This window comes from Falco rusticolus, chromosome 3, assembly GCF_015220075.1.
Source record: "Falco rusticolus isolate bFalRus1 chromosome 3, bFalRus1.pri, whole genome shotgun sequence".
In the NCBI taxonomy this organism is placed as follows: Eukaryota; Metazoa; Chordata; class Aves; order Falconiformes; family Falconidae; genus Falco; species Falco rusticolus.
In genome coordinates this window covers 61973103-61998484 of record NC_051189.1, presented here as the reverse complement: position 1 = coordinate 61998484, position 25382 = coordinate 61973103, and the positions used below count along the sequence as shown (strand labels likewise).

Below are 25382 nucleotides of genomic sequence, written 5' to 3'. Positions count from 1 at the left end.
TTTGAATATCAGAAATCAGTCAGTAATTACTGGTTTTTAATGGAATTTTAGTTTTCCATGTAATTCAGTCTAGCTGTGTAAGTTTTTTGGGGGAGGGGTGATTACCACCTGTAGATAGGTAACTTTATCTCCTCTTGCTTACCTCCCCTTTTGCTCCACAGGACCAACCATCCTTTTCTCTTAAAAATTAAGCACTTTGACAATTTAATCGAGTTAAGCTCAAAAAAATTGTTCCTGGCCTGAGCTTGGGTTGGAATTTGCTGCTTCTGTTTCAGAGCTGAAGACAGGATTGAAGAGCTTGTCTGTTTGTTCCAGCTATGTCTTGTAAGATATTCTCTCTCCCTATAAACCTTGCCTTATATTAATTGAAAGTGCTAGTATGGCAAGTTTTATTCAAGGTTGTCTTGTCAGTGGATTTGGGAAAGGAAGGCTCGAAGGTGTTTCTTTGCATGTTGTTTTATACAACTAAACATTGATATATTTGGTCAAAAATATTTGAATTTATGCCAGCTGTTAATAGTATGTTGAGATAATGTTTGTTAATTTGAAACATCCCTCATGAGATCAACATGATAAACTTGGCTTGTTCCTTGGTCTATTCAATGTAAGAAGAGCTTTATGAAATTCTGTCCTACTGACCTGAAGAATTTCTGTTTAGTAATTTGTTTATTGACAGCAGAGGCAAGAGAGAAGTAGTGCTTGCAAGCTAGTGCCTGAGAAGGAGTAGCTCTCCTTTTTGGAAAGCTGAGGCAAGCTTTCCTAACTACCTAAGAGGCGGCTTCATGGAATTGTCTGGCTGACATTAGCCCCTAATTTTAAACTTCCTATTTCAAAGGATGTAGTTTTCATGATGTGTGTTTGGACATAACATTCGCTGGAAAATGCAGAAATCCCTTGAGGAACAGCACAACGTATACTGTAGTAGACTTTAGAGTTGAAGCTATTGACCACTTAAATTTCTCGGTGTGCTTTGGACTGGTAATGTGGGCCCATCAGTGCTGTACAGTTTCTTGTATGCCGCGTAAATCAGTTTGACAAATACTTAGCAAACTTGCTGTACTGAATTTTTATTTTCATGCCCTAGCGTTTCTATAAGGCTCCATGAATGCTAACTCCAAAGATATTTTTTTAAAATCTATAAAATTGCTACAAGAAGTAGAACATACTTGGTTAGTCAAACAGAAAAGCTACATAGTTTCTAGAATAACACTGTGAATGTTGAGTGCAGCCTTCTTTATGAAATTGATAATTATACCATAAAATTTGTAGGAACTGAGTATTCACAGTTAACTTGAAATGTGAGCTTAACCAGTTTTATACAAGTTATTCTGGAGGGGACTTCGGTGGAGGCAGAGTAGTAAGACATTTAGCCACTTGCCGCCTGGAATATAAGATGACTGATGAGCAAAATACACTCTAAATTCTAAGAATACTTAGGAAGTAGTTTCCTTTAAAAAAGAGAACTAGAATTGTCTTTATAATAGAACCATTCTGAACTCAAGTAGATTTGTGTTAACTGCAACAAATCTCAACATAAGCAAAATAGGTATGTATGAAGAGTAAAGTGCTTGTTTAACGTTGTTACCAATGAAACAACCTCTGAATAATTGGTTGGTTTTGTTGCTAGAAGTTTTGTTTTCTTTTGTTAAAAAGCCGTTAGAAGTACAGGTGGGATTTGGTGGAGGGGAGCAGTGTTCATTTTTGAGGATTAGATAAAGGCATTTGGTGGTTGGATTTATTTGTATCTGTTCTAGGCAGTCATTTGGTTTTGCTGTTGTGGCTGGTGTAGTTCAGTAAAGCTTTGGAGAGGAGATGGTGTTTATTGGTATCTTTGCAAAAGTTCTGAAAATATTTCTCATGTGCTTATCTTGCTGGTGATTATTGTGGAATTTCCTTATTTTAAGTCTGTTAAATAACCTATTGGATGGGGTTGCTAAGTTTTGTGACAGTATTATGGGAGAATTGTTAGATATTGATAACTAACTTCTGGAAGACTTCACCTTGGGTTGAATATGTATTTTTATATTATCCCTTATTGCTGCATTCAGCTTTTTGTGTCACAAGTTTTAAGTACTTTTTTACTGAAAACCAAAGCTTTCTTTATCTAATTTCTGATGTGGTAACCTGCATAGTCTGGGGAAAGACACAAGGTGACATGTAATGAATGCTTATAAGCAACACCCTGCTAGGTTGGTACAGGGAATTCAGGGAAGCTATGGGAGGGCAAATGAGCACTGGTGCTTGAGGGAAACCAGGGATTGACTGACTGGGCAAGGACACGGAGCAGTGGAAAGGAATTGAAACTGCTGGAGGAACCTTGATGAATGTATCTCAGACTAGGTTCCTAGAAATGAGAACAAAGCAGCTGAAGGAGAGGTCTGTGAAGAAAATATTTGCTGGAGGAGAAAGTACTACAAGAAGTGAACTAGATTTGATGTGCCGCTGGTGTTATGATACTTTAGAGTAAGGACCATTAATAAACCTCAAGTGGAATCTTGAGTCCTCTGCAAACAGCAAATATTTGGAAAAACCCTTTAGCAAAATGGATTCTCAACGTAGTGCTAAGCCTCTGGGTGGCCATTGCTATCAGATTAAGGTGACACAAGACTGCTTAGTGGCCCTCGCTATCTGATCCTGTGGATGAACCGGGAAGAGTCATTGTAGGTCAAGAAGGTAACATTTACTTTGCTGTTAGTTTACAATGTCCAAAATTTTAAATGTGCCAAGAAGATCTTTCGTTTGTAGAGGCAAGCAGTCTAATGGCAGGCAGTGTTCTGGGATCAAGTGGTATCTTTGTATATGGATGTGTATGTAATTCCTATAGTGTTTTGAAGGGATTTACTGAAACATGGCATACACTTGCTTTGTGGGATGTCATCATATCACTTTTAATCCCTGACACAGTCTGACATTTTGGTCTTCATGACCACGGAAAGAAGACCGAGGTGTTGGGAAAGGTGTAGAGGAATGAAGGCAGTGGGTTGATTAGCATTGATAACATGCAGCTGTGGCCTTGCCTCGAAGGCAGTGGGTTGGTTGACATGGATGATGTGCAGCTGTAGCTGCTTCCTGCTAAGTGGTTAAACAGCCCTGAGGAGTGTGGGAGAGGGGTTGGGTGGAGGAGGAGCAGTGTGGTCTGGCCTGGCCTCTGGAGGAAGGAGGAACAGCAAGGACAATAGAATCTGACCAACGGTATAAAAACCTTGTTGCAGCCTACTAGTTTGTGCTGCAACAGAAAGGTATTTGTGCCTCACAGTAAAGGAGAACCCAGAGTCACTTGAATGTTAAAGTGTTTTTCGGATTCAGTGGGCATAGCTATTACCATGTTGACTTATAGGATATGCACTAGTTATTAGAAAAATCCCAGAATGTTTGTGAGGATTATTTGGCCCCATTATCCTCATTGCCATTTTGATGTACATTTTGAAGACCATTTTGCCAAGCATTAGAATGAACAAAGAGAGGGAGTTAAAGTTGATTGAAGATTTTTGAATTTCAGTGCTTAGAATATTGCTCTTACAGCATGCCTTCTCAATTTTATATGATCAAATTACTTGTTAATGTGCTTAAGGCATGGTCATTAAATGCAGGACCACTATGGGGTTGGGTGTATTTTATGGCTTCATATGTTAGACCATTCCGGTCGCCATTGAACTATGAAATGAAGGCTTTTCTAAGGAATGTGTGAAATTTGACAGACCAACATTTTTCAGTCTTCACCTGTTTTACTTCACACTGAAGGTGTCAAGTTCCGTTGAGCATTTAGGTGGTATCTATGTTCATACTCTCACGTGACTGAGCAAACTAAAGTTGTTCTAAGATTTTTGTACATTTTTGTTTTGAGTGATTGGATAGTTACTGTAAAAAATTTATGACAAGGCTTGTTTTGATTAAAGTTAATCTAAGGGCTTCATATTTTTCTGCTCAAGTCCTCATGTCGTGTCTGCTTGTAACCTGGAGCATGAGTTGTGGTTTGATCATCTTTTGATTGTGCTGGTGGTGTTACCAGCAGTCAGTGGAGAACTGTGCAGCGTGGTGGTCATCTGAGTTTATCAGTTTTAGCTATGTTGCCTATTTAGTAAAAGGTTATCCCAGTAGTCTGTGAAACTTTCACTGGAATGGTTAGGCTCGTTTTCTTTAAAAGTTGCTTGGTCAAGTGTTGTCCCATGATTATTCACGGATTTTTGGAATTTTTTTTTTTGGTAGGTAGTCTTATGAAATAAATCCTGGAAGAGTATGTTGTGGTTACCGTAGAATAAGCTGGGTTTTAGTTATCATGCAGAAATACGTTCCCTGTGTATAACATACATAAAATTTTATATTGCTGCCTGTCTTGAAGTCCAGCTTTTTTTCTTTAGAAGAATATCAAGTTTCCTGGTAATACTTCAAATAAAATGAGTTGTTCTTTAGAATTGAATTTCTTTCTATCAACATTTGTGAATCTTTAGAAAGCCAAACCTTTTCTCACTATGGTCCTGCATCACTTCACATGATAGCTGTGGTGAATGGCTCAATGACAGGGGAGTTATTTTAGAAAGGGTGGTACAGATACTCACACAAAGACAGTATTTCAGCTGTACAGCTTGACTGCCAAGCGCCACTTGAAAGAGCCATTCTGTTTAAGAGAGAAAATGTGGGAGGCTTGAAATACTCAAATGGGATTTGGCTGTATGATTAGAAGCTGCAAGTTCAAAGAAGACCAGCCAGTTCCGGTGCACTGAAACGGGACTCTGTGGAGAAAGACGAAGAGACTAGGTATTTTTAAAATGAGCTGAAGTGGTGGAAAATTGTGGGATGGATAAAGCCTTTGTACAGTATGGGGAGGAAGAGAAAAGTAAATCTGTGACTTAGAGCTGGATGAGATGTACAGCAGCACTTTTAATCTCTCCTTTAGAAATACCTGTTTTCAGATTAGTGTATAAACAAGGTGACACTTGGCCATGTGCTTGAAGCACTACCATGTTTTTTTAGGAGGAGGATGCTAGTGCTTGGTAACAGTGTGGGCTTTGGAAAAAAGAAAAAACAACCAAAAACCAATAAAAAAGACACAGATCACTTTTTTTTTTTCCTATAGATAAGGCCATTTTTGCCGCCTTAAGGTATAAGTGAGACTTTCATCTGGAAAGCTGTTTAAGAATCTTGAGGGGACAGTTATCAGTTACCACTTCAAAGGATCATCTAGATTCACAAGAAACAACATTAATCTTTGCTTTACCTAGTATGTGTCTTTAGCTCATGTCTTCAGTTTTCCTCTTAATTTTCTTTGTAAATTGGTAAGTTATTTTTCTTAGAAATAGAGGAAATTGTTTGAGTGTTATCTTCTTTAAAATTCTATAATTTCTGTATTTCTTACTAAAAACATCTCTCCTTCATGATTTTTAAACAAACAGGTCATTTTAGTTGATTAGTGAGTTAACTCACTAGTTGAAAAACTAGGTACGGTAGACCAGTAAGATCTCAGTTGAAAGTACAAAGTGTTTTTTAATGCTTTGCTTCAGACAAATAAGAAAGGCAAATTCCTGTTCTTTATACAATTTAGGCCTCCCCTCCCGCCCCTCCTTTGAAATCTTACTGTGTACTCATTTTCCCAGTATGTTGGATCACCCTCTGTTGTCCTTGTTGAGCTCTTAGCCAAAAGATAAAATATTCCTGGGAGATAACAATGCATTTGAGAGTGACTTGAGTCATGTAAAATCCACAGTTTTCTGTGAAAGTATTGGCAGTCTTGTAGTATCAGGCGTTGAAGGCAAAATGGGAGAGTATTTTTGTTCCTGTGGTAACCATGAATTGGATTATTTTAGTTTCACAGAGGAGTTTTGTTAAGTTGTCTCTCATAAGAAGTTGAAACAGACTGAGCAGATGAAGAACAATATAATTTATTTGAATTTCATAGCTATGTTTTGCTGAAAAAGAAAAATAGCTTCTGTGGAATACATCCATATTTTAAATCTTCTTGTGTTCTGACTTGGAGGGTTATGTAGATTTCACTCTGTGGAAAATGAGATGAAATGGAGGAAGGATAAAAATAACTGAACCTTTCTAAAATTCCCAAGCTAAGTCAGCAATTAAGTTGTCTTAAAATCACTGTGGCAAGGAGTAGCATGTAACAGCAGGTCTGAAGTGAGTCCATAAAATATGATCCAAATTTTCATCAAAGCTTTTTAGATATATGCATACTCTCCTGCTGTCGTTTCAATACTTGCAGTTGGTTGGTTGCATTAGGAAAGGCGCTGCATGGTTCTAAAACAACTACATTGTTTTGGAATCATTCTTTCTTAGTTACAAAGAATGAGCATGTCCAGCAGAAGTTTTGCTAGACATTCTGCTGTATGGCCTTTTCTGTAAAGCTTCCTGTTCCTCTCAGTAGTGTGGCTGGTATAAAGGAGATGATATTACCACATGGTATTAAACTTGCTCTGAGCAAGTGGAGAGTGTTTAAAAGGCTGAGGTTAATTTTTTTTCAGTTGTATTAATACTAGCAGTCTAGTAATTGCTGTCAGCCTTTAAGCTGCATTAATGGTAGAAAAAGAGTAATAGTTGTGAGGAGGTAGTAAAGCAAACAAAATATAACAGTGGAAGTTTGAGAAGAATTTAAAAAAAAGTTGTATGGTAATAATTGCAAAGGGGAAAACTACCAACTTGGATGAAAAACTACTTCAGGTTGCACTGCTGGTTGTCATTCAACATGAAGCAAGTTATTGGTTTGTTTGTCTAAATGGGAAATTTAAAATAGAAAAAAAGCTGTTGATTTAGATTGGGGAAATGTGTGCTAACTAAACAAAAGTAGAAAACTTGATAGTTGTATTGTTTATTTGTTTTTACTTCTAGAGTGGTGAGTCCAGGATGATCTCTCATTTTCATTATACTACATGGCCAGACTTTGGAGTTCCTGAATCCCCAGCTTCATTCCTGAACTTCCTGTTTAAAGTCAGAGAGTCCGGTTCACTAAGTCCTGAACATGGACCTGCAGTAGTTCACTGCAGTGCGGGGATAGGACGTTCTGGCACGTTTTCATTAGTAGACACTTGTCTTGTTCTGGTAAGTGGTCATTTTCTCCGTCACCCCTTTCCTTCTCCTCCTTCTCCTCACACCCTGTGTCCCTTCCCAATATGGGCTTTTGGGTCAGAAGGCTTTAAAAGCATTTAAGTTAATGACATGCCAGTGAAAACTTTTAATAAATTAAGATGTTATACTCTTTCTTTTTTTTTTTTTTTTTTCTTCACACACACACCCCCCCCCCCCCCCCCCTTCACATACTTTGATGGTTTAAAAACACAGCCCTTGAAATACGTTTACAAATTCGTCTTGAAGTGCATTACACATTTTCAAAGCTTTCTGGAAAGTAAATAGTAAGCATTCTTTTCCTTTTATATGAGATGTGCTTAGAAAGTGTTGAGATTTTTAGTATAAGCTTAAAGTTAGGCTTGGGTATATATATTAAGACAACTGAATACGTAAGTAGTTTTCTCTAAAAATGGAGTATCTTGCAGGTCTGACAGGCCTCTTTTTCTAAGGTGGCAGAAGATTAGTATGTGAACTAGGATGAGAACTCAGACATGTCCCTGGATCTCCTGCAGTGTATAATGGAGGATGAGATGCACAATTTCCCTAGATGTGCAGCTCTGTGGGAGGTGGGACTTGGTAGCCAGTTGCAGTACCACATGAACGAGCAGATTTTTTGCTTACTCGGGGAACTGCATCATCTGTAGTTGGTGGTGACTTGGGTGAACTGTAGTGTTAAAATTTAAAATCTTGTTGGATTTTGAAGTTCAGACATGGGCTTTTTCTCTTTGGCTGTGCTTGGTAATAGTGAGAAGTACAGTGCAGGGTTAGTTGAAACATTTCATTTAAATTGTAAGACAGTTGTCATCTTGTTTAGTTAGGTCCTCTCAACTTATTTTTAATTTTTTCTTCAGTTCTTTTTCTTCTGCATTTTGAAAAGTGTGGGTGTATATTTTGATGCAAGTGTACTTTAGCATTAGACAAATTAAAGTGAACACTGCATGTGTAGATAACGTGGTTAAAAATGGCCTTGTGGCTGCAGTGTGGGGATGTGTGTTCATTGCTTGGCTTACAGATTCTGCTTTAAATAAGGGGATTTCTGCCATGTTCAGTCATTCCAAATTGCCGTTCCGTTCAGGAGCAGCAGGAAATACTGATTTATGGTTCTGATTCTTACAGTCCTATTTCAAAGTACAAATACATGCCTGAATAAAATCAAGCAGATCTAAACTCGATTTTAAAACTTGATGTTAGGGTACTGTTCTGTTTGGTTAATACATGATCATTGGTTTGTTCATAATAAGCTTTCCTTAGCTTATTTGCTATTTCCTGTAAAAACAATTTAGAAATAATTTGAGAAGTTAATTTTGTATATAACTAATAGAAATGTAATATGAAGAAATTGATTTTTAGATAAAAAATTATGACTTGATTTTTACTTGTAATTATTTTTTATGTTATCTCTATCAATAGCAATGACACTTTTGATGTAACTTTCTTTACAGATGGAAAAAAAAGACCCATTTTCTGTAGATATTAAGAAGGTATTGCTAGATATGAGAAAATATCGAATGGGACTTATTCAGACCCCTGATCAACTAAGATTTTCATATATGGCTGTAATAGAAGGAGCAAAATTTATAATGGGAGATTCAACTATACAGGTAAATGTTTAGCTCTGTGTATTTAAACATAAACAGTAGACTGATAAGAGTAGTTAAAAAGGGGCTCCGAGCTACTCTGAAACATGTAACTTTGTGGGGTTTAAATAATTTGCCTTTTTCAGTCGATGCCTAGAAGGTATTAGAGGGTATCTGATCAGCACCTTCTATCAGCTGAACTTCTAATCCTATGTATTTGTCCTCTTTTAGATAAAACATAAAAATAATTTGTCTGTACAAATGTTTAAAACAAGGGGTTAAATCACTGTTTTCGGTACTGAAAAGCAAAAGTAATGCCCAGCATCAGTTTGAAAAGGTAGCAATGATCTTTTTAGGATTTCTTGATCTTAGCTATATATTTTCCTGACAATGAAGTTGCCTCATGCTACAGATCACATTTATTAGTAAAGTTGCCTTTTTTTTCTTCATATCCTTTAAAATTTGTGTTACAGTTAGTAGAATCTAGCCAAATATAAGGTGTTTTTGGGGCAAACAAATTACCAAATCTCACTTTTTGATCAGTGTGGCTTGCAGATGTAAGAGTAGCTGCAGCTATTTTAAATGGCTGGGGCTAGGTGCAAGGGGAGGACTGGGAGGAGAGGCTGTGAAACACACTTAATTCTTCTTTCATATGCTAGGGCTTTTTTATTTTGTTGTTTTCTTAAAATCATGAATGAAGCAGATAAGCTAAAACACATTTCCTTTCTTCGAAAGTTCTGGTAGTTGTTCAGTTCTTCTCTTTCACAAATGTTTCTTGACTAGCTATGTAAATAAATAATTTTGCACAACTACTAATGAACACCTAGGTAGTGTGCTGCTACTCTGACACCTGTGCTGTATGCCTAGAAGACTGTATGATTTGTCCTAACACTAACAGCAATTTAGCCTCTTTATTTTCTGGAAGCTGTTTCTGGTGGTATGAAGGTGTTCTCTAATAATTTTTCTGCTTTCTTTTTTAAAAAGTCATGCTCCAGGCTCTGAGCAGCTCTGGTTCTCACATTCGCCCATCTAGAACACCCATCACAGAATTTCTTGTTTCTGGATACAAGGGAGTATTGTCAGCTCAGAGTACTGCTTGTCAAGTTCAAGTGTGTTATTTCTTCATACTAAGCGGATGCTTAAGAAGACTCACTTTTCATTTGCGCTTTTTTCTTTCTTTTGTTATGATTGTTCAGATGATCTTTCTTAAACCAGTGTTTTCTGTAGTGCAGGCAGCTGTCCTAGTGCTTTTTTCCTTGGGCCACAGTGTCATGTGCAGAAAATCAACTGGCAATACTTCAGCAGGAGTATTTCTCCCTTCAGAGTCAGCTAGCTCTTTTTTTAGCAGTGATGGGATTTCTAGCTGTGGCTGAAAGATGGGTCATACAGTTGCCTAGGCTGCCCTGAACCCTGCAGAGGTGTGTGGTTGGCGTGGCGCTGTGTGGTGCTGTAGCTGAAACAATTGCTTGCTTCCTTGTTGTACTGCAGCGCTGCACTATTTTAAGTGGGTGAGGTGGTACAAGATTGAAGTTTTCACTGCTGTAAAATTACCTCATAATAAAGGTAATTTTGCTTCAACAGCATAGTAGAATAACTTGCCATCATTCTCAGAATAATCTGTTGAAATGAGTGGTCTCCAGTAAACAAATCTGTGGCTTTGAAAGGACAAAGAAAGCTGAATTCCTTAGATCCATAGATCTGTTTTGCAGATAGAGAGCAAGAATATTAGTCTTGTACCAAAACTTGGGAATCCAAAAACTGTGGCTGACATTCACCTGATTCTGTCAACTGAACATCTTAACATGCATTTCTGTTATCTCCGTTCGTTCCAAAAGGTGATACAGGCTCTATGTCTTAGCTTGCCTACACAGGCATTTTGGTTATAATTTTAAGGACTGTTGCATTTCTCAAATCAAACTTCACTTCTTTGTTTCTTCCAGATACAGTTTCACAAGACACAGTTAGTACTTCAGGTCCTGAGATATCCTCCTTGCCTGTCCTGCTCCAAGTTGTACATTATTTTATCAGTCCTGCCATTCATGTACTCTTGCCATGGATTGTTTAAACTTAAAATTACCAGTCATTTGAACTATTGTTATGACATGTTTAGAATTCTTGGTGGGAAATTCCTTCTCTTTGACAAGAGTAGTAAAATTGTCTCAGATTTCAGTTCTTCCTGAGTGGTTTTCATGCCAGATGTATTTAGTACAGCCAGTACAGTATTTAGCCAGCAAGTCTCTTATGGACGCAACCGTGTCTTCCAGAGCCCTTTTTCCATGACAGTGAGAGGGAGCTGCAAAGTGGTTTTCCATTTTTTAGTGGCTCTTTCTCTTTTGGGTTTTTTGTTTAAGACAAAACAATGAAAATACCTGATAGTGAAGTATCTTGTATGTGAAGACTCCCTTTGTGAATTTCTGATCAATACTGGAAGCTCCTCTGCAGTGGAGTGGGTTCATTGTTAAAGCTCATTCTGCCAGCAGTTCATTTATAAGTAATTGGGTTTTTTTGACATCACTCTCTGAGTCTGATATTTAGTTTAGACCAGTAGTCTTTGAATTCATTCCACAGATGAGAATCTAACACTCATTTTGTGAAGTCAATTTTCAGTTCATCTTTCTTATCGTAGATGTTTAAAAGTAACTGATGTTTTTCCCCCAGGGTATTCTATATCTTTATAGACTGGCTGATGTGTGTGAGAAAAGAACTGATTGTGCTTTAGGAGTGATTCTTCTGCTTCCTGTTACCTTTGTAGGGGTTTTTTTGCATGAAATTTTGTTGCAAGAAATCCTGCAGACTGTTCATCATTAGGATGGAGATCTAGCAAACCAGTTTTACTTCTGATCTTCTTTTATGTTTTTTTACTTCCATCTCATTTCAGATTACTTCTTACAGCAAGATGAATATCGGTTTTATGATGCAGTAGGTCTCTGGGCTGATGGGTAACTGTCCTAATGGTGAACAGTCTGAAGGATTTCAGCACTAGGTGAAGTAGCAGGCCGCAACTTCGGCGTAAATAACCCTAGATTTTTTTTCATTGGCATTGAAAATTTTTCCAGTTCTCTTTTTTTAAAGGCAGTTCTTGCACACAAGGTCCTGCTGTGTTTTGGAGCCATGAAAGGTAACAGTACAGTGTGGGCATGTAGAGAGTAGAGGAGGGAGACAGAAAGTGAAAGACTATGCAAAACAGGTTGCTTCCTCATTGTGGAGCTACTGTGGACAGTACAAACCCCAAAGTTGGTGGCCTCAGACCTTCATGGTAGCATCGTGTATGGAAGTACAGAAAGGGATCATTGTTGGAGAAGGTGCATCTTCATCTAACCTTACTACTTCATCTAGTTTTTGTTGGGTTTGGGGTTTTTTTTGTTCTTGATCTGGTAGTTCCTTTAATCTACTTTTGTGACTCCTCTGTTAGAAGACACCTTGGGCCCAGGGCCTTCAGTGTTAGGGGAATATTTGAAATACGTTCTCCTTGTTCACAGAAACGGTGGAAGGAGCTCTCTAAGGAGGACCAAGCGCCGAGTTCTGAGCAGTCTCCTCCACACCCAACTAAAATAACCACAGAGAAGTACAATGGGAACAGCATAAGCCTGGAGAACAAAGATCAAATGGAGAAAATAAATACTGACCTGTCCACTAAAGTTCAGGATATCGCAGATGGAAACATCGAAAGGTAGGCAAGATGAAGAAACCATTCAGGAGGCAGGTACTCTCTTGAAAGGCTGAATTACTGTATGCTTTTCTTAGGAAAAGAAAAATTCAAGATCTTCCTTCAGTAGAGGGAAAGGGCAGGTGGTATTTGACTGTCTTAATTATTTAAAAAATACAACTGCAGTAATTCCTTGTGATAAAGTTGTTTGATTGTTTAAAGTGTCAAGAAAAGAAAAACAAATGTCTCTGAGGCAGCCAAATCTCACACTTGAAAGCATTTTCCTACAGACTGTGAACTCTACTGTGCAGTGTGAATTAGATCCTAAAAGTGCCTAAGATAATTTGATACTGATTTTTAAATACAGTGCTAACTTCTCCTCAGAAAAATATGATACCTCAGAAACACAACGTTCTTGTCGCCACTTTCTGTATGGTGATTGAAATTTTGTCGTTGAAGCCGTATGTTACCCTCTACTTCTGTTAAATCTGCTACTCTGAATATATTTCTGTGGTTTAGCTGTGTCACGTGAATTTGCCTTTCTCTGTCAAGTTTCTCTGCCTCTTGAGTTCCTAATGCCTCCGCTGTGAGCTGCTGTGTTGGGAATGGCCATTGGAATTGCTTGAGGCGCTGTGTCACTTGGGCCTGCCCACATGGAGGTGGCCAAACACGGACCCTTGGCCAGAGACCCAGGAACCGGGCTGGGTTGTGCTGAGCCGTGCAGCGCACAGGAGGCGGCAGTGCCTGGCCCAAAGGGCTGCAGATGAGAAGCAGCAGTTTGATGCAGATAGACCGGAATTCTGAAATAACAGATGGCTTACTGAATGCCCTGATGGGCAGTTTTTGTGTCAGTTACGTGAATTACAAGGCAGCTGTGATAGCATAACAACGCACCACTGATTTTTAGCCCGTGTCCTTCATCAAGATTTGGCTTACAGCCTGAGTACTGTTAAACCTGCATGCAGACATGAGTAGGTTAGGATCCATACATTAGTGAGGCTAGTGTGAACTCTGCAATGGAGGCACACGCTTAAGTAGTATGAACATTTGCACAAAGTACGTGACGTTGCACGTAGAAGCAGCCTCCATGCAAAAAAATCTCAGCCACCAAATGAGGCACTGACAGGTTGAAAGACTAAGCCCAGATAATTAAGCTAATTCTGTTTCTTCTTGAACACGTAGGTCAAGCACCACTTAGATCTTTACGTAAGTCATTTACTTCATGGGGCTTCACTGACCTGAAACTGTCCGCATCAAGGTTGTTAAAACAGGATAAAGATTGCTTGGTTTAGGTTTTATATACTACTGCTGTAAGCTACTGTTGGATTAACTAACTACCGAGGGAGTGTGTTGGGAAGAGGTTTGTTTTTAATGGTTTAATAGCCTTTTTTCCTCTTCTACAATTTAAGGTTTACTTTCTTTTTTCTTTAAGTACCGTCCGAAAACGACTGCGAGAGGATAGGAAAGCTAACACAGCGCAGAAGCTGCAGCAGATGAAGCAGAAGCTAAATGAGACTGAAAGAAAAAGAAAAAGGTGGTTATATTGGAAACCTATTCTCACTAAGATTGGGTTTGGTACGCTGATATTAGTTGGTGCTTATTCTTGCTGGAAAATGTATTTTCAAGAACATTCCTTGTAAGTAAACAGTAAGCCTGGCTGCTCCAGCAGCTAGTTTTGCTGCGGTTAAATGACTAGGGGTATGACTTTAAGCAGTAAATTCCTTACACCTGGAATGGGTACAGACCATTACGTAAAATAGGGAAGTGATGTAAACTTGATCACACGTCAACGTCTCAGGACTTTCCACTGCAGGTACTTACAAAAATGAACTGCTGCCCCCAACAAAATTGATGTTTTTTGTTTATATGAGCAGGTACAAACTTGCTGCAATTGTTTATACACTTTTTAAAATGGTGTTCTACCAGATCTTAAGCAAACCCTGGAACCACAGAGGTTTAGCTACTGAAGGCTGTCTGGATTTAAATTTTCATGCCTGACATAAGCAATAAACAGTGTTGTATTATTTACATTATTAATGCAAAGAAGTTATCCTTAACTGTGTGTAATGTGTAATGTACTAGTGACATGAACATAAACATTTTATATTCTTATGACCTAGGATAAATATATTTTATAATGGCATATTTAATCTTTTTGTAGTTCACTGTACTTTTAAAAGCTCAGTTTGTACAAATTTCTGACCAAAAAGAATTTGATTTTGAAACAAAATGTAATTATAATTTGTGCATGAAAATAATAGTGCAACCATTCCCCATATTTTGACTCTCCAATTTATGATATGAGCAGCTAGGGGTCTGATGAAGCACTTAACAATTTCTACTCTGTTAATTTGCATTCCTTATTTATTTTTTTATAGTTTTCATTATTTAAGTGAGGCTTAGAAATTTGATATTTTTTTTAAGGCTTTTGAGAATTTAGCCCCCGGTGAAAAGCATACTGTTAAGTTGGTTAATGTATTCAGACTTCAGCTACTGTTTGGAGGCCAGCATTGTTAAAGTTCTGACATTCCATTAAATGTAAAACATAATGTTTTGTGTGTCTATAGATTTTAATTGCTAGAAAGAGTAAAACTAATTCATCAGTAGTAGGTGTAGAAAGCACATCAAAGGAAACTATAGTTGGACTTCCAAGGGTGGTTTTGATGGAAAACAGATGTTGGTAGTGTTCTCCCGTACCCAGTATGTTCAGCTGTATCAGCCCCTTCTGTAACTTCACAAAGTCTAGAACTGCTTTTCAGGTTCCCCAGCACTGATTAGAGGCATGACAGTAAAGCACTTGACGACTTAAAATTTTGGGAGTATCTGTGCTACAGTCACTTCAAAATTGTTGAGTGCTCCCTTCCCGTTCGTTGGGCTGTGACACCTTCTGAACAGTAATTGAACACAAATCACTTTCTGTCCTTTAAATTCTCTTTGAACGCAAGATTGTATATGGCTGTGTGTAGCTTGCTGTCATTCAAGGTGAGACCTAATAATTTGTAGCATTGTACTGCACTTTGAAACCTGGATTTTATTTATTCAAGCGCGTTGGCCTTGTGGGGCAACTTTAGAGAAGTTGTGTTTTCTGCCTCCGTTTTCCTAGCTTGGTTATTTTCTCTTGGGTATTTTGAGGGGTTTCTTCTTCCCCCCTCTTTTCTTTTTTTATTTTCTTTTTTTCTTTCTCCTTCTGTAAAGAGCTTCTTGGATTTACTGCTGAAAAATACTGAAAGAGCTAGATAATTACTTTGCTTCTTATCCAAAGGAATTGACTTGAAAAGTTTCCAATAAGTTCAAGCTTAGTAGTAACGTACCAGGCATGGGGCCCAAATAGTGTGATGTTTACTACGCAAAGCTAAGCTGAGTTTACTCTTTGAAACTCTCATTTTGCAATAGCTAATACTGTTTTGGACTACACTGTTTATATAGGAAACAACTGTTTAAGGGTCCAGATAAGGAGAACAAGTGTACTTTCATACGGTTCCGAATTTGGGAAATTGTGCGTCAGTAAAGCAAGACAGTTTGTTCTGTGGCATTACTGAGCAACTGTGCAGCTCCAGTAGCAGAATGACTTACTGACTGCTCTGACAGTATAGACAGGCACTTAACATATTTTAAGACATTTCAGAATTTTTACAACTACAGTGACTATTTTGGTCAACAAGAGACTTGGCAAAAGATTTTTTTTTTTCTTTAATTTGAGAAGACAGGTTTTCCAGAGCAGCTATAACTGATAGTAGGTGTAAATGTATGTGCCTTATAAAAGATATTTTGGTTATGGAAAACACATGGAATGTAATAAATGCTTTTGTAACAAAAATATTCCAGATTTTATTCTAAATACTTGAAAGCAGCAAGGGAAAATGCACAGGCAAAACCTGTAGTGACATCACAGTCATTTATTGCCTTTCTGCTGGCATGAGAGGGGGTTTCCTGGGCCACCAGTATCCTGCAGGCACTGAGCTCTCACTGTGGCTTGTCAAGTTGTTGCTTGAATTTTTTTTCCTGATTCCATCTTCTAAATTCTGGCTTTTTTTTTGTTTTCTTGATCCTGAGCAGGCCTTCCTCCTTTCTGGGTGGGGCAGGGCCGGAGGGGGCCATCTTATATCACCTCACACTGTTACTGTCTTTATATGCAATAAAGCAGGACTTGCACATTCAACAATTGATCTATAAACGTGTATTTGGTTCCATGATTGTAGGTATCTTGAGAGTCTTAACTGTTAAAAGTTAAGGACCGTGAACCGATAAGAGTCTTGGACAAAACTATTTTGTATGGTGAATTGTTCATGACAGTATGAGAGCTGGAAGGGAAATAAAACATTAGACCTTTTAGTACATTCCAGAAGATAATTTGGATACAACTCTTGTCTCTGGTCCATCAGCAGTCCTTGAAAAGCCAAAATCTGGGGGAGGCTTGTTCTTTTTACTGCGAGCTGAGCCCTTGTCATACTCCGTTGTTCTGTGGGATTTAAACTTGCAGCAGTTTTGCACAACTTTGATGTTAAATAGGAACAGATACAGACCAAAATGAAGAACTGATCCCAGTTCCTCTATTGCAGGAAATGCTTCAGAGTAAAAATGAAGGGCGTGCCTTCTGGCCCCTTTCCTGCCTTCCCCCACCCCAGTTTCTGGCAGGCTGCTGGCTGGTCCTGTGCTACTTCTAAAATGCTGTTGCACGTGGTGCGACGTTACTGCATTGGGTTTTCCCCTCTGTTCTGGAAGTACGTCAGGCAGAATACTTGACACATAGCGGGCTGCTTTGCATTTGATGAAATGATGTTTGACTCTCAGATGAACACTTGTCTACGAGTGATGCATATTTTTATTAAAAAAAAAAAAATTAGCAAACATTCGGACCCTTATGGCAAGGGGGTTGTAAATTTGGAATGAATCTCTTAGGTTTTCTGGTTTTGTTCTTGGTGCAGGGACAGTCCACTTAGAGTGATGGTACATCTGTATTTTCCTTGAAATGTATTAAGTAAAATAATTCAGTGTGAAATAGCAATTAAAAAAAAATAATTATGGAAGTAAGATGTTGCAAGTGAAACAGCTTATTCTGTTGAACCTTGAGTAAAATGGTTTACCGACATCAGTTTATATATGCCACTGAAAAGGGAAGAGGTGTAAATGTGTATGCATGTATGTGTGATTGGATTGTGCAGGTAATTACAAAGCCTGGCTAGCTTTAAAGTTCAGTGAATGTTAACCAAATCAATTAGTTTGCTGCTTGGCATTATAGTTAAACCTGAAACACTTGAGGACTGCACAATTAACGATGACAGAAGAGGAAGTCTTCTGCATGGCCCAAGTGGCCTAAGTCAGAGGACGAAACGTGCAAAGCTGACGTAACACACAGTAGTCTTCCTGGGCTTTTTTGTTTTCCCCAAAAGTTTTAGGTCAGTCTTTCATTTTTATGTACGAAAAATAAATGTGTTCAAAATTGTATCTCTGTCTGAGTCTTTATTTAAATTGGAAGGATAAATACGTGGAAGAAATTATCTTAATGTCTCTCAACTTAGCAAAGCTGCTGCTTTATGAATCAGCGTAGCGCTTGCAGAACTTAGAAGCATTTTACTTGTACTAGATTGTATATTTGGTGCTGTAAAGACCAAGGTTTTTTTCTGTGTTCCTCGGAGTAGAGCCTTACTTTCCCTAAGAACAAAGTGTCCAGTGTTGGGATGTCTTCCTCACTAGAAGAAACCTTTGCCTGGAAACTTGATTTCCATGCGCTGTGCCAGGATTGGCCTACAAAGCCATGAGAAGCCATGTTAGTGTTTCGAGGTGCAGCCTTCTGTAGTCCCACTAAGGCCCCAGAAGACTTCTGCAGTGCTTGTGCTTAAGTGAGTGCTTTGCTGGACCGAGACCTATACTTGAAGCTCTCCAGCAAGCGTGTGCCTTGTACCGTAATATGGAAGTTCTGAAATTCTGAAAATCAACAGCTTTCCAGGAGTGCTCGCTACAGGCAAGCAATAGTCAGTAGTTGCTCCAGGGAATGCATGAGAAGCTGTCTGGTGTTCATAGGCCGTTGCAAACCCACTGTGTTCTTACTACTATTTTTTTTTCTTTTTTTTTTTTTTTTTTTTCCCCCGTACTGTGTACTGAATCGGTGACTTTCTTTTGCGTTGTATGTCGCAGGCCGAGACTGACTGACACCTAAGCCTTCGAGACTTGTGAATGTTCTGCAGCTATAAACTGCAAATTATTGACATGCAAAGCAAGACATGAACCCCTCTTCGGGAACAAACAGTGAGGTCTGTTAAGTACCAAGAAGACCTCAGTTATCTGTTTACAGCGTAAACTGCGCCGAGGGGATGAAGACCACCAGCAGCGTGCTACTTTGCAAAACAAAATAATTTGCTGTCTTGTGTTTTTATAATGCCTGTATTAATGTAGAAAGATGTAAAAGAAATAAATTAGGAAATATTTTGTTTTGTACTGCCATTCTTACTGTATTTTTATACTTCTTGGCAGCATTAAATATTTTTTTAAATGGACGGTATGCTGTTGTGTGCACATTATGTTAGGGAGAAACTGTTAAGAGCTTGTTTTGCAGAAAGAGAAATGTTTTGCCTTAAGGTTTCCTGTTACCCTGTCTTAACTGGAAAATGGCAAAATGGTTAGAATGTGCTTTATGCAAATATTTTCATTAATGCAAAGTATTGTAGTTTGAGCTAGGAGGAACTCTTGCACATTTCTTTCGTGATACACCACTAGGAATATTATTTTATTAATCTGACCAGTTGGTTTGTTAATCCTTCTTATGCTATAAATACCACAAAACGTTCGGAGTAGTTCTGTGAAGGGAGAGTGTTTTGTTGGTGATGCTGTGAAGGGTGGAAAGATGGGGAAAGCTGACCTCTGCCTACCCAGGTTCGTGTATCACTGAAGGGAGCCGAGGGCCAGGCACATAATCAATGGTGTCTTTAATTAAATGGGGTTTGGATTGTGCCATCACTGTGGTGTATGTGTGATACGTTACTTCACACCGCCTGTCAGCGTGCTGCTGGGCTCGGTCTGGGTTTCCAGCTCTGTACCTGCTGTAACAGGAGCCGATCTAAATTCTGCATTTGCTGGCCATCTCTGAGGGGTTCAGATAAACAGTAATTCACCAAAAAAAAATCTTTAATATGACTGTCTAAACCAGCATGTGGTGGGGTTTTATATGTAATTTGTACTTTGCATATTTTTGTAACGGGTTTTTGTACGAATAATGGTTACTGAAAGTAAAGCGTGGAAGAGGGGGGAGACTAGGCCAATAGGGCTTTTTTTTTGCTAAAATAAGCAGCAGCCTGAACTGAAAGCAGCTACGTTGCGCTGTGTTTAACTTGAAGGTGAAGCTGAATCAGGGGAGTCCTTAACGCCATTACTTGAGCTGAAGATATGCTTGACACCGTCTTGAAGTAGTCTAAATCACCAGAGTGGTTTGTTGAGGTATTTCAGCTTCTTCAGAAGATTAATATTGTTCCTAGCCTATGTTGGAGGAGAAAACATGACAACTTGATTCAGCTTTCATTTTCAGGTGCAGCTGTGAGACAAGAGTGTTTATAATGAGAGACTGAGGTCTGCCAAAACCACTGCAATAAACCCTGTTGTTGAATACATGTTTATACCACTTGATACATCTTTGGATATGGCTTTCAGCCAGTCATGCCTTCTACCTTCAGCTGTGATTTATGTTTTTGTTATTTTTGTCCTCTGTGAATTGTAATCAAGCATAAGGTGTATGACTCCTGGGAACATGCATGTGCTTCATCATTTTACCAGCTGCTATCACAGATAAATACCAAATACGCAACTGATTTGCTTTATCTTGTGGGGCCTTGTACTTTGGCCCTTGTCGCACAGTAGCCTCTTCTAAAATCACAATGCTGATGGCTTTTGGTTTCTAAAGGGCTTGTATCTACTGAGCTGCCGGACTATTTGATGTCAGGCTGCCTAGATGAATAGGCAAAGGAGGTAAAGGTACAGTAGTTCTGAAAACCGAGCTTTGTCAGGTTTTCTTGAGGGCTCCCCTGTGACAGCAGAAGGCTTGGCTTACTGGCTCAGGGAATTCCGACGTGCGTTTGTTATTTCTACGCCGGACCACGATTCTTGACTATTACTGGGAAGATGTATTTTAAACGGTGAGGGGAGAGGCTACTTTCTGAGAGAAAAAGGACAACTGGGTGTCTAATTGCAGCCTTAAAGAAATGGGACTAGAAGAATGATGGACTTGCAGAATTTCAAACGGAAAAGCTGTGATTTACTGGCTTCTGTGGTTTGGGGTTTTTCCATCTTCAAGAAAACTGGTGCAGAGGGTACTTGATTTTGGTTTTACTAGCCATCATAAGAGGGCAAAACCACCACACTTCAGGATTTTGGTGTGCAAAGGGCGGTGGCAAAGGTGGGTGCAGCAGTTGGATTCATGTGTCCTGGGGCAGCTGGAGAAGCTGGGAGCGGCTTGCACCGGTCTCTTGGGGCCACAGAGAGCGAGGACAGCTGCCACCGCCTGGGGAGCTGCCTCCTTGTCCCAGTAAGGACCGATATGTCTGGAAGAGTGAAAATCAGTACCTTTTCCACAGGGAACAGTGAAAGCCTTGAGGGTTTGCTCTTTTAGGAAGCACTCAACAGTACCGAGTGCTCCCCTTTTTCCTTCTCCTTGAGGTTCTACTCATCAGTGCCTCTTGAGGTACTTGGCATCTATGGCTCACTTAAGAAAAATATGGTGAGGCAAATGACTGCACCTTCATTGCTTTTGTCCGGGCCTTCCATGCCTCCATAATTCATTTGAAAGAAGGGTAAGGAAGCTGGTGAAGGGTCTGAACCACAAATCTTACAAGGAGCAGCTGAGGGAGCCTGGGCTTATTTCATCTGGAGAGGAAGAGACTCAGGGGGCGACCTTACTGCTCTCTACAACTACCTGAAAGTTGGTAGGCAGGTGGGGGTAGGTCTCTTCTCCCAGATAATATGTGACAGAACAAGAGGAAAACCAAGGGAGGATACTGGCTGGTTGGATAACAGGAAGACATTCTTCACTGAAAGGGTGGCCAAGCCTTGGACCAGGCTGCCCAGGGAGGTGGTGGAATCGCCGTCCCTGGAGGTGTTTAAAAAAACCCATAGCTGCAGTGCTTAGGGACATGTTTAGTGATGGACTTGGCTGTCCTGGGTTAACAGTTTGACTTGATCTTAAAGGTCTTTTCCGACCTTTAACATTCTATTTGTCCTCTTGCTATATATTGTATACACCCTGTAGTAACTTAAGAGCTACAAGGAATCCTTTAGTGCTTAACAACACTCAACGCTGTCTTTTTTCCTCCTCTACTCCACTGCATGTCTTACTGGTCACAAGTATGAAAGTATAAGGGGATTATCATCCTCAGCAAGTCTTTGAAGCCAGCCATTCTAGTTGACACCTACTTTAATAGAGATTAAAAGTTCAGAAGCAACATACTGGAACACAGGTAGCTAAATATGCATACCCAACAGGTAGGGAGTTAGGGGTGGCGCGGAAGAGGGAGGGGAAAAAAACAAAGCCCAAGAAAGTTTTCACCTGTCCAGCATGGAGCCCATCTTCCGCCTCGCTCACACCAGTGCCTGACTCTGGTACTTGGAGAGAGCTCCTACAGTGCCGGACAACAGCTGCCCCAGCAAAAGCATCGCCGTTGCCTCAGGTGGCTGCACGGTGGGCAATTACAGACCAGTTAGTGTCTGCGAAGAAGCTTCTGTCCCACAGCAGTTGGCCTGTGCCTCCCACCATGAGCGCTGGAGTAAAGGGAAAAGCAAACGCGCTCATTTCTCCCTTTTGCCTCACAGCAGTTTATGCACTCATCTCAGTTTCAAATACAGCTAGTTTTTCTAACTTGTTTTAGGTGTATCAGACTTGCCTTGTGTTACGCACAGCCTTTGTGTTCCCTAACTGCATCGGCATGTTGACTCACCAGCTTATTAGTCTGGATGCCTGTGGAAATTCCTAAAACCACATTTTGGTTAATTCTCACTTTCCAACCCCGGAACTGCACCATCTCACATCCATGATTTGCCATCACCTTCTAGTAGTTTCTTCACCGTTGTCTCCCTCTCTGTTACGGCGTTTGAACTCACTGCTGTTGAAGCATCTTACCGTTTCCTGAGTTTGGAACAGTACAGGCTTCTCTCCCCCTTGACTCAGGTACCTGAGTATACCTTGCCCAGACTCCTTTCCCTGTCCTTCTCTGTTAGCAGCACAAACTGCATCAGCATTGACGCAAAGGGGGGCCCAAAAGGGATTGCCACCACTTCTGAAAGCTCATTGCTGCTTCCCATAGTTTTCTTGTACTTACCATTCTGCTGTGTTAAGCTTCTGATTAAAAAAAATAAGCTGTAGCTTTTCTTTTCTTGCTTATAGTACTTGATGAACAGCCTCAGTCTATTTTTATGTCTTTATAACATGTTTCTACCTTACCACTTGCTCTATTAATCAGTTCTTAAAGTCCAAGAAACTCTTTGCAATTGTGCCGTTTTGAAAATGTCTCCCAATTGTGGCAAAGACAATGCTTGAAAGCAGCAATCTGGCCTCTGTGGTGAGGGTTTCAGGTTAAGAGCTTAATAGTTGTAGTTGCAACATCAGAAGATACCACAATTCAGATGCTGACTTCTACTTTTTAAATAATGAGCAGTACGGTAGGGAATCTTAACCACTTTTTGTGCCATAAGGCTTACTATTTTTCACAATATGGTAAAAAAATAGTTTGTTGTCTGTCTGGAATGGTCAAGGCTTCATCTTTACTATCACTAAGTAGCTTATAAGCCAAGAATTAGAGCAGACTTTTCTGCAGTATAGTGATCCACTGTGTACTGCTCCTTTCTGATTGGAAGAGCGAGCTATGGAATCATTTTTACAACCATCAATCTCTGACAACAGTAAGCTGAGGTATCTTGCTGGTTAAAACTACCAGTCCAACAACCACAGGTAACATTGTCATACATGCAAGCTCCTAGCTGGAGGACAGAGTAGTTTAACTCTTGTTCTGAGGATCTGTGCATTCATGGAAAAACTCTACAGCAGAACAGTGTAACACTGAAACTAGACAAACGCAGGAGAGGAGAAAGCTGATGCAATTCTGAGCAAGGAGTTCATCATAACTTAAGAGAGTGTGGAGAATTTTAGAAGAGCTCCGAGTGATAGAATTGTAAAAAAAAATCAGCCTTTAACTGCTTGCAAATAGTAGATTTCATGCCTCCTACTTCTTGTTAGTAGCTGAAAAGAGATGCCAGCAGTGGAGAACTGCTCATGACTAGTATGGCTATACAGGTCAGTCACTCCAATCAATAAAAACAGAGAATAAGACCAACAAATCTTAATTTTGTTTTCCATTGCCTGCCTTTCTCGCAAAATTATTGCAAGATTTAGACGAAAAGGTTAAGAAGTATATCTTAAGGGAAAGGGGGCAGGAAAGCCATCCTAGCTACTGCTAGTTAACTATATGACAGGGCTTTTAGGTTAAAATACATTCAAGTGCTACTTTGTTTTCTTAGGGGTCTTGGCATTATCTTAGAAACAGCTTACCTGCTGCCTTCACGCGTGCTGTATTCTTCGAGCACACAAACGGATTTTCCTCAGGTGTATAACTACTGAAGGAACAGCATGTAGTAGGGCAACATCTTCTCTGAAGCCATGATTTTATTCTGAGTCCCTGTTAACCTCCAACAGCAGGGTGTTGCCACCTGCCCGCCGTTCCTTTCGACACACAAACCCTATGGGACTACCAGCATACCTGTATTTAGAAACACTCACAAAGCGTTAAAGAATCTTGGTTGGCTTGCACTCCGAATTGCATCGTTTTATTTGCAAACAGTTAAAAGAATTGAATTTTTAAGATGTGTTTTTAAAGAGTCATGATCTTTCTTTAAAAAAACCAAACAAACCCAAGATGTTTGTAACATAAGTACTGATTTAGTCAAAACAACAGTAAAAAAAATTGCTAAGCCTAAGCTATTTGCAAGAATATTTTCATAAGAAATTGCACCTTTATCTGTAATCAGTAAAAGGACAGAAAAAACAACTCTCATGCCTCAGAAAAGTTCTGAATGCTTCTTTGCTGTGGCCTGGTGATCAAACACTCCCTTGCTGTTGCTTCAGAATCCTGGTTTTTCCTCCTCTACCTTTCTATCAAAGCTTCTTATTCCAAGCCATACTAATTCTGATTGAAATTTAATCTATTACAATGCAACACACATACTCCCCAACTTGTTTGCAATACTAAGCATCGTTGAGAACCCCAGGTTGCAGATGGCAGAGGTATTAAATGAGTTTAGAGCAGCATGGCTGAAGTTCACAGGTGCTAGAATAACAACACTTGTGAAGAGACCTAAACGAAGCAGTTAATTTGATCCAAAGGAACTAAGTACTTAAATGGAACCAGCTAAATCAACTTACACAATCACCTTTTTTTTTTTAAAAAAAAAACAAAACACAACAAAAGCCCAACAAAAAAAAGCCCTAAGAAACTTAAAAGCTAGTGCCTGTTGATAATTCCTTTTTTACTTCACACCGACATCCTGTGACAGTTCAAAAAGCCTCACGAAGCATCGCCAGTGCATATGTAACTGTTTCCAAAGAGCTATACTTACTGCATAAGCAATACACAAGCTGTGGCTGAAGAGCTGGCTCTGATAGGTGCTGTTCAGTACCTTGCAAATTCATGTAATAAAATCAGGGCTGCTTCTTCACAGTCATTACAGTCATAATTATTTGAGCCCTGCAAAAATGCAGGAACATTGCCATGCTTGTCTAGTAGAAGGACCTATGCTAAGGTAACGCAGGGGTAGGCATTCGTCCCCTTCTTTCTGAAAAACAGTTTTCATCTCAAGGAGAACTTCAGGAAGGTACAGCTGATTTAAGCAGCCACCTCCATCACGTTGCTCAGTGATTCCAACAGAACTCCACAAGTTAAAATATTTTGCCCCCTTTAAAAGCTACCATTCCATGTAGCAGCTGTCAGTTCAAAGTATTATTCCTACCCGTATCCATCCACTCATCTGAAATAACAGAGTTCATGTTCTGAGTATGTTTAAACTGCTTGGCCATTCTTCCTTGACCTATTCTCTAGCCCACCAGCAAAGCCCCTACTCAAACC

General features: G+C 39.5%; 1 protein-coding gene across 1 annotated transcript in view; it reads left to right on the top strand.

Moving 5' to 3' along the window:
- PTPN2 (protein tyrosine phosphatase non-receptor type 2) overlaps positions 1 to 19889 on the top strand; it is a 33595-nt gene extending 13706 nt beyond the window's left edge. Inside the window, exons 6-10 of the mRNA XM_037379337.1 lie at positions 6829 to 7038; positions 8508 to 8666; positions 12122 to 12312; positions 13721 to 13822; positions 18424 to 19889. Coding sequence (XP_037235234.1) covers positions 6829 to 7038; positions 8508 to 8666; positions 12122 to 12312; positions 13721 to 13822; positions 18424 to 18445 — 684 coding nt within the window. The 3' untranslated portion in view covers positions 18446 to 19889. The remainder of the gene's footprint in view (positions 1 to 6828; positions 7039 to 8507; positions 8667 to 12121; positions 12313 to 13720; positions 13823 to 18423) is intronic.
- The last annotated feature ends 5493 nt before the right edge of the window (positions 19890 to 25382 follow it).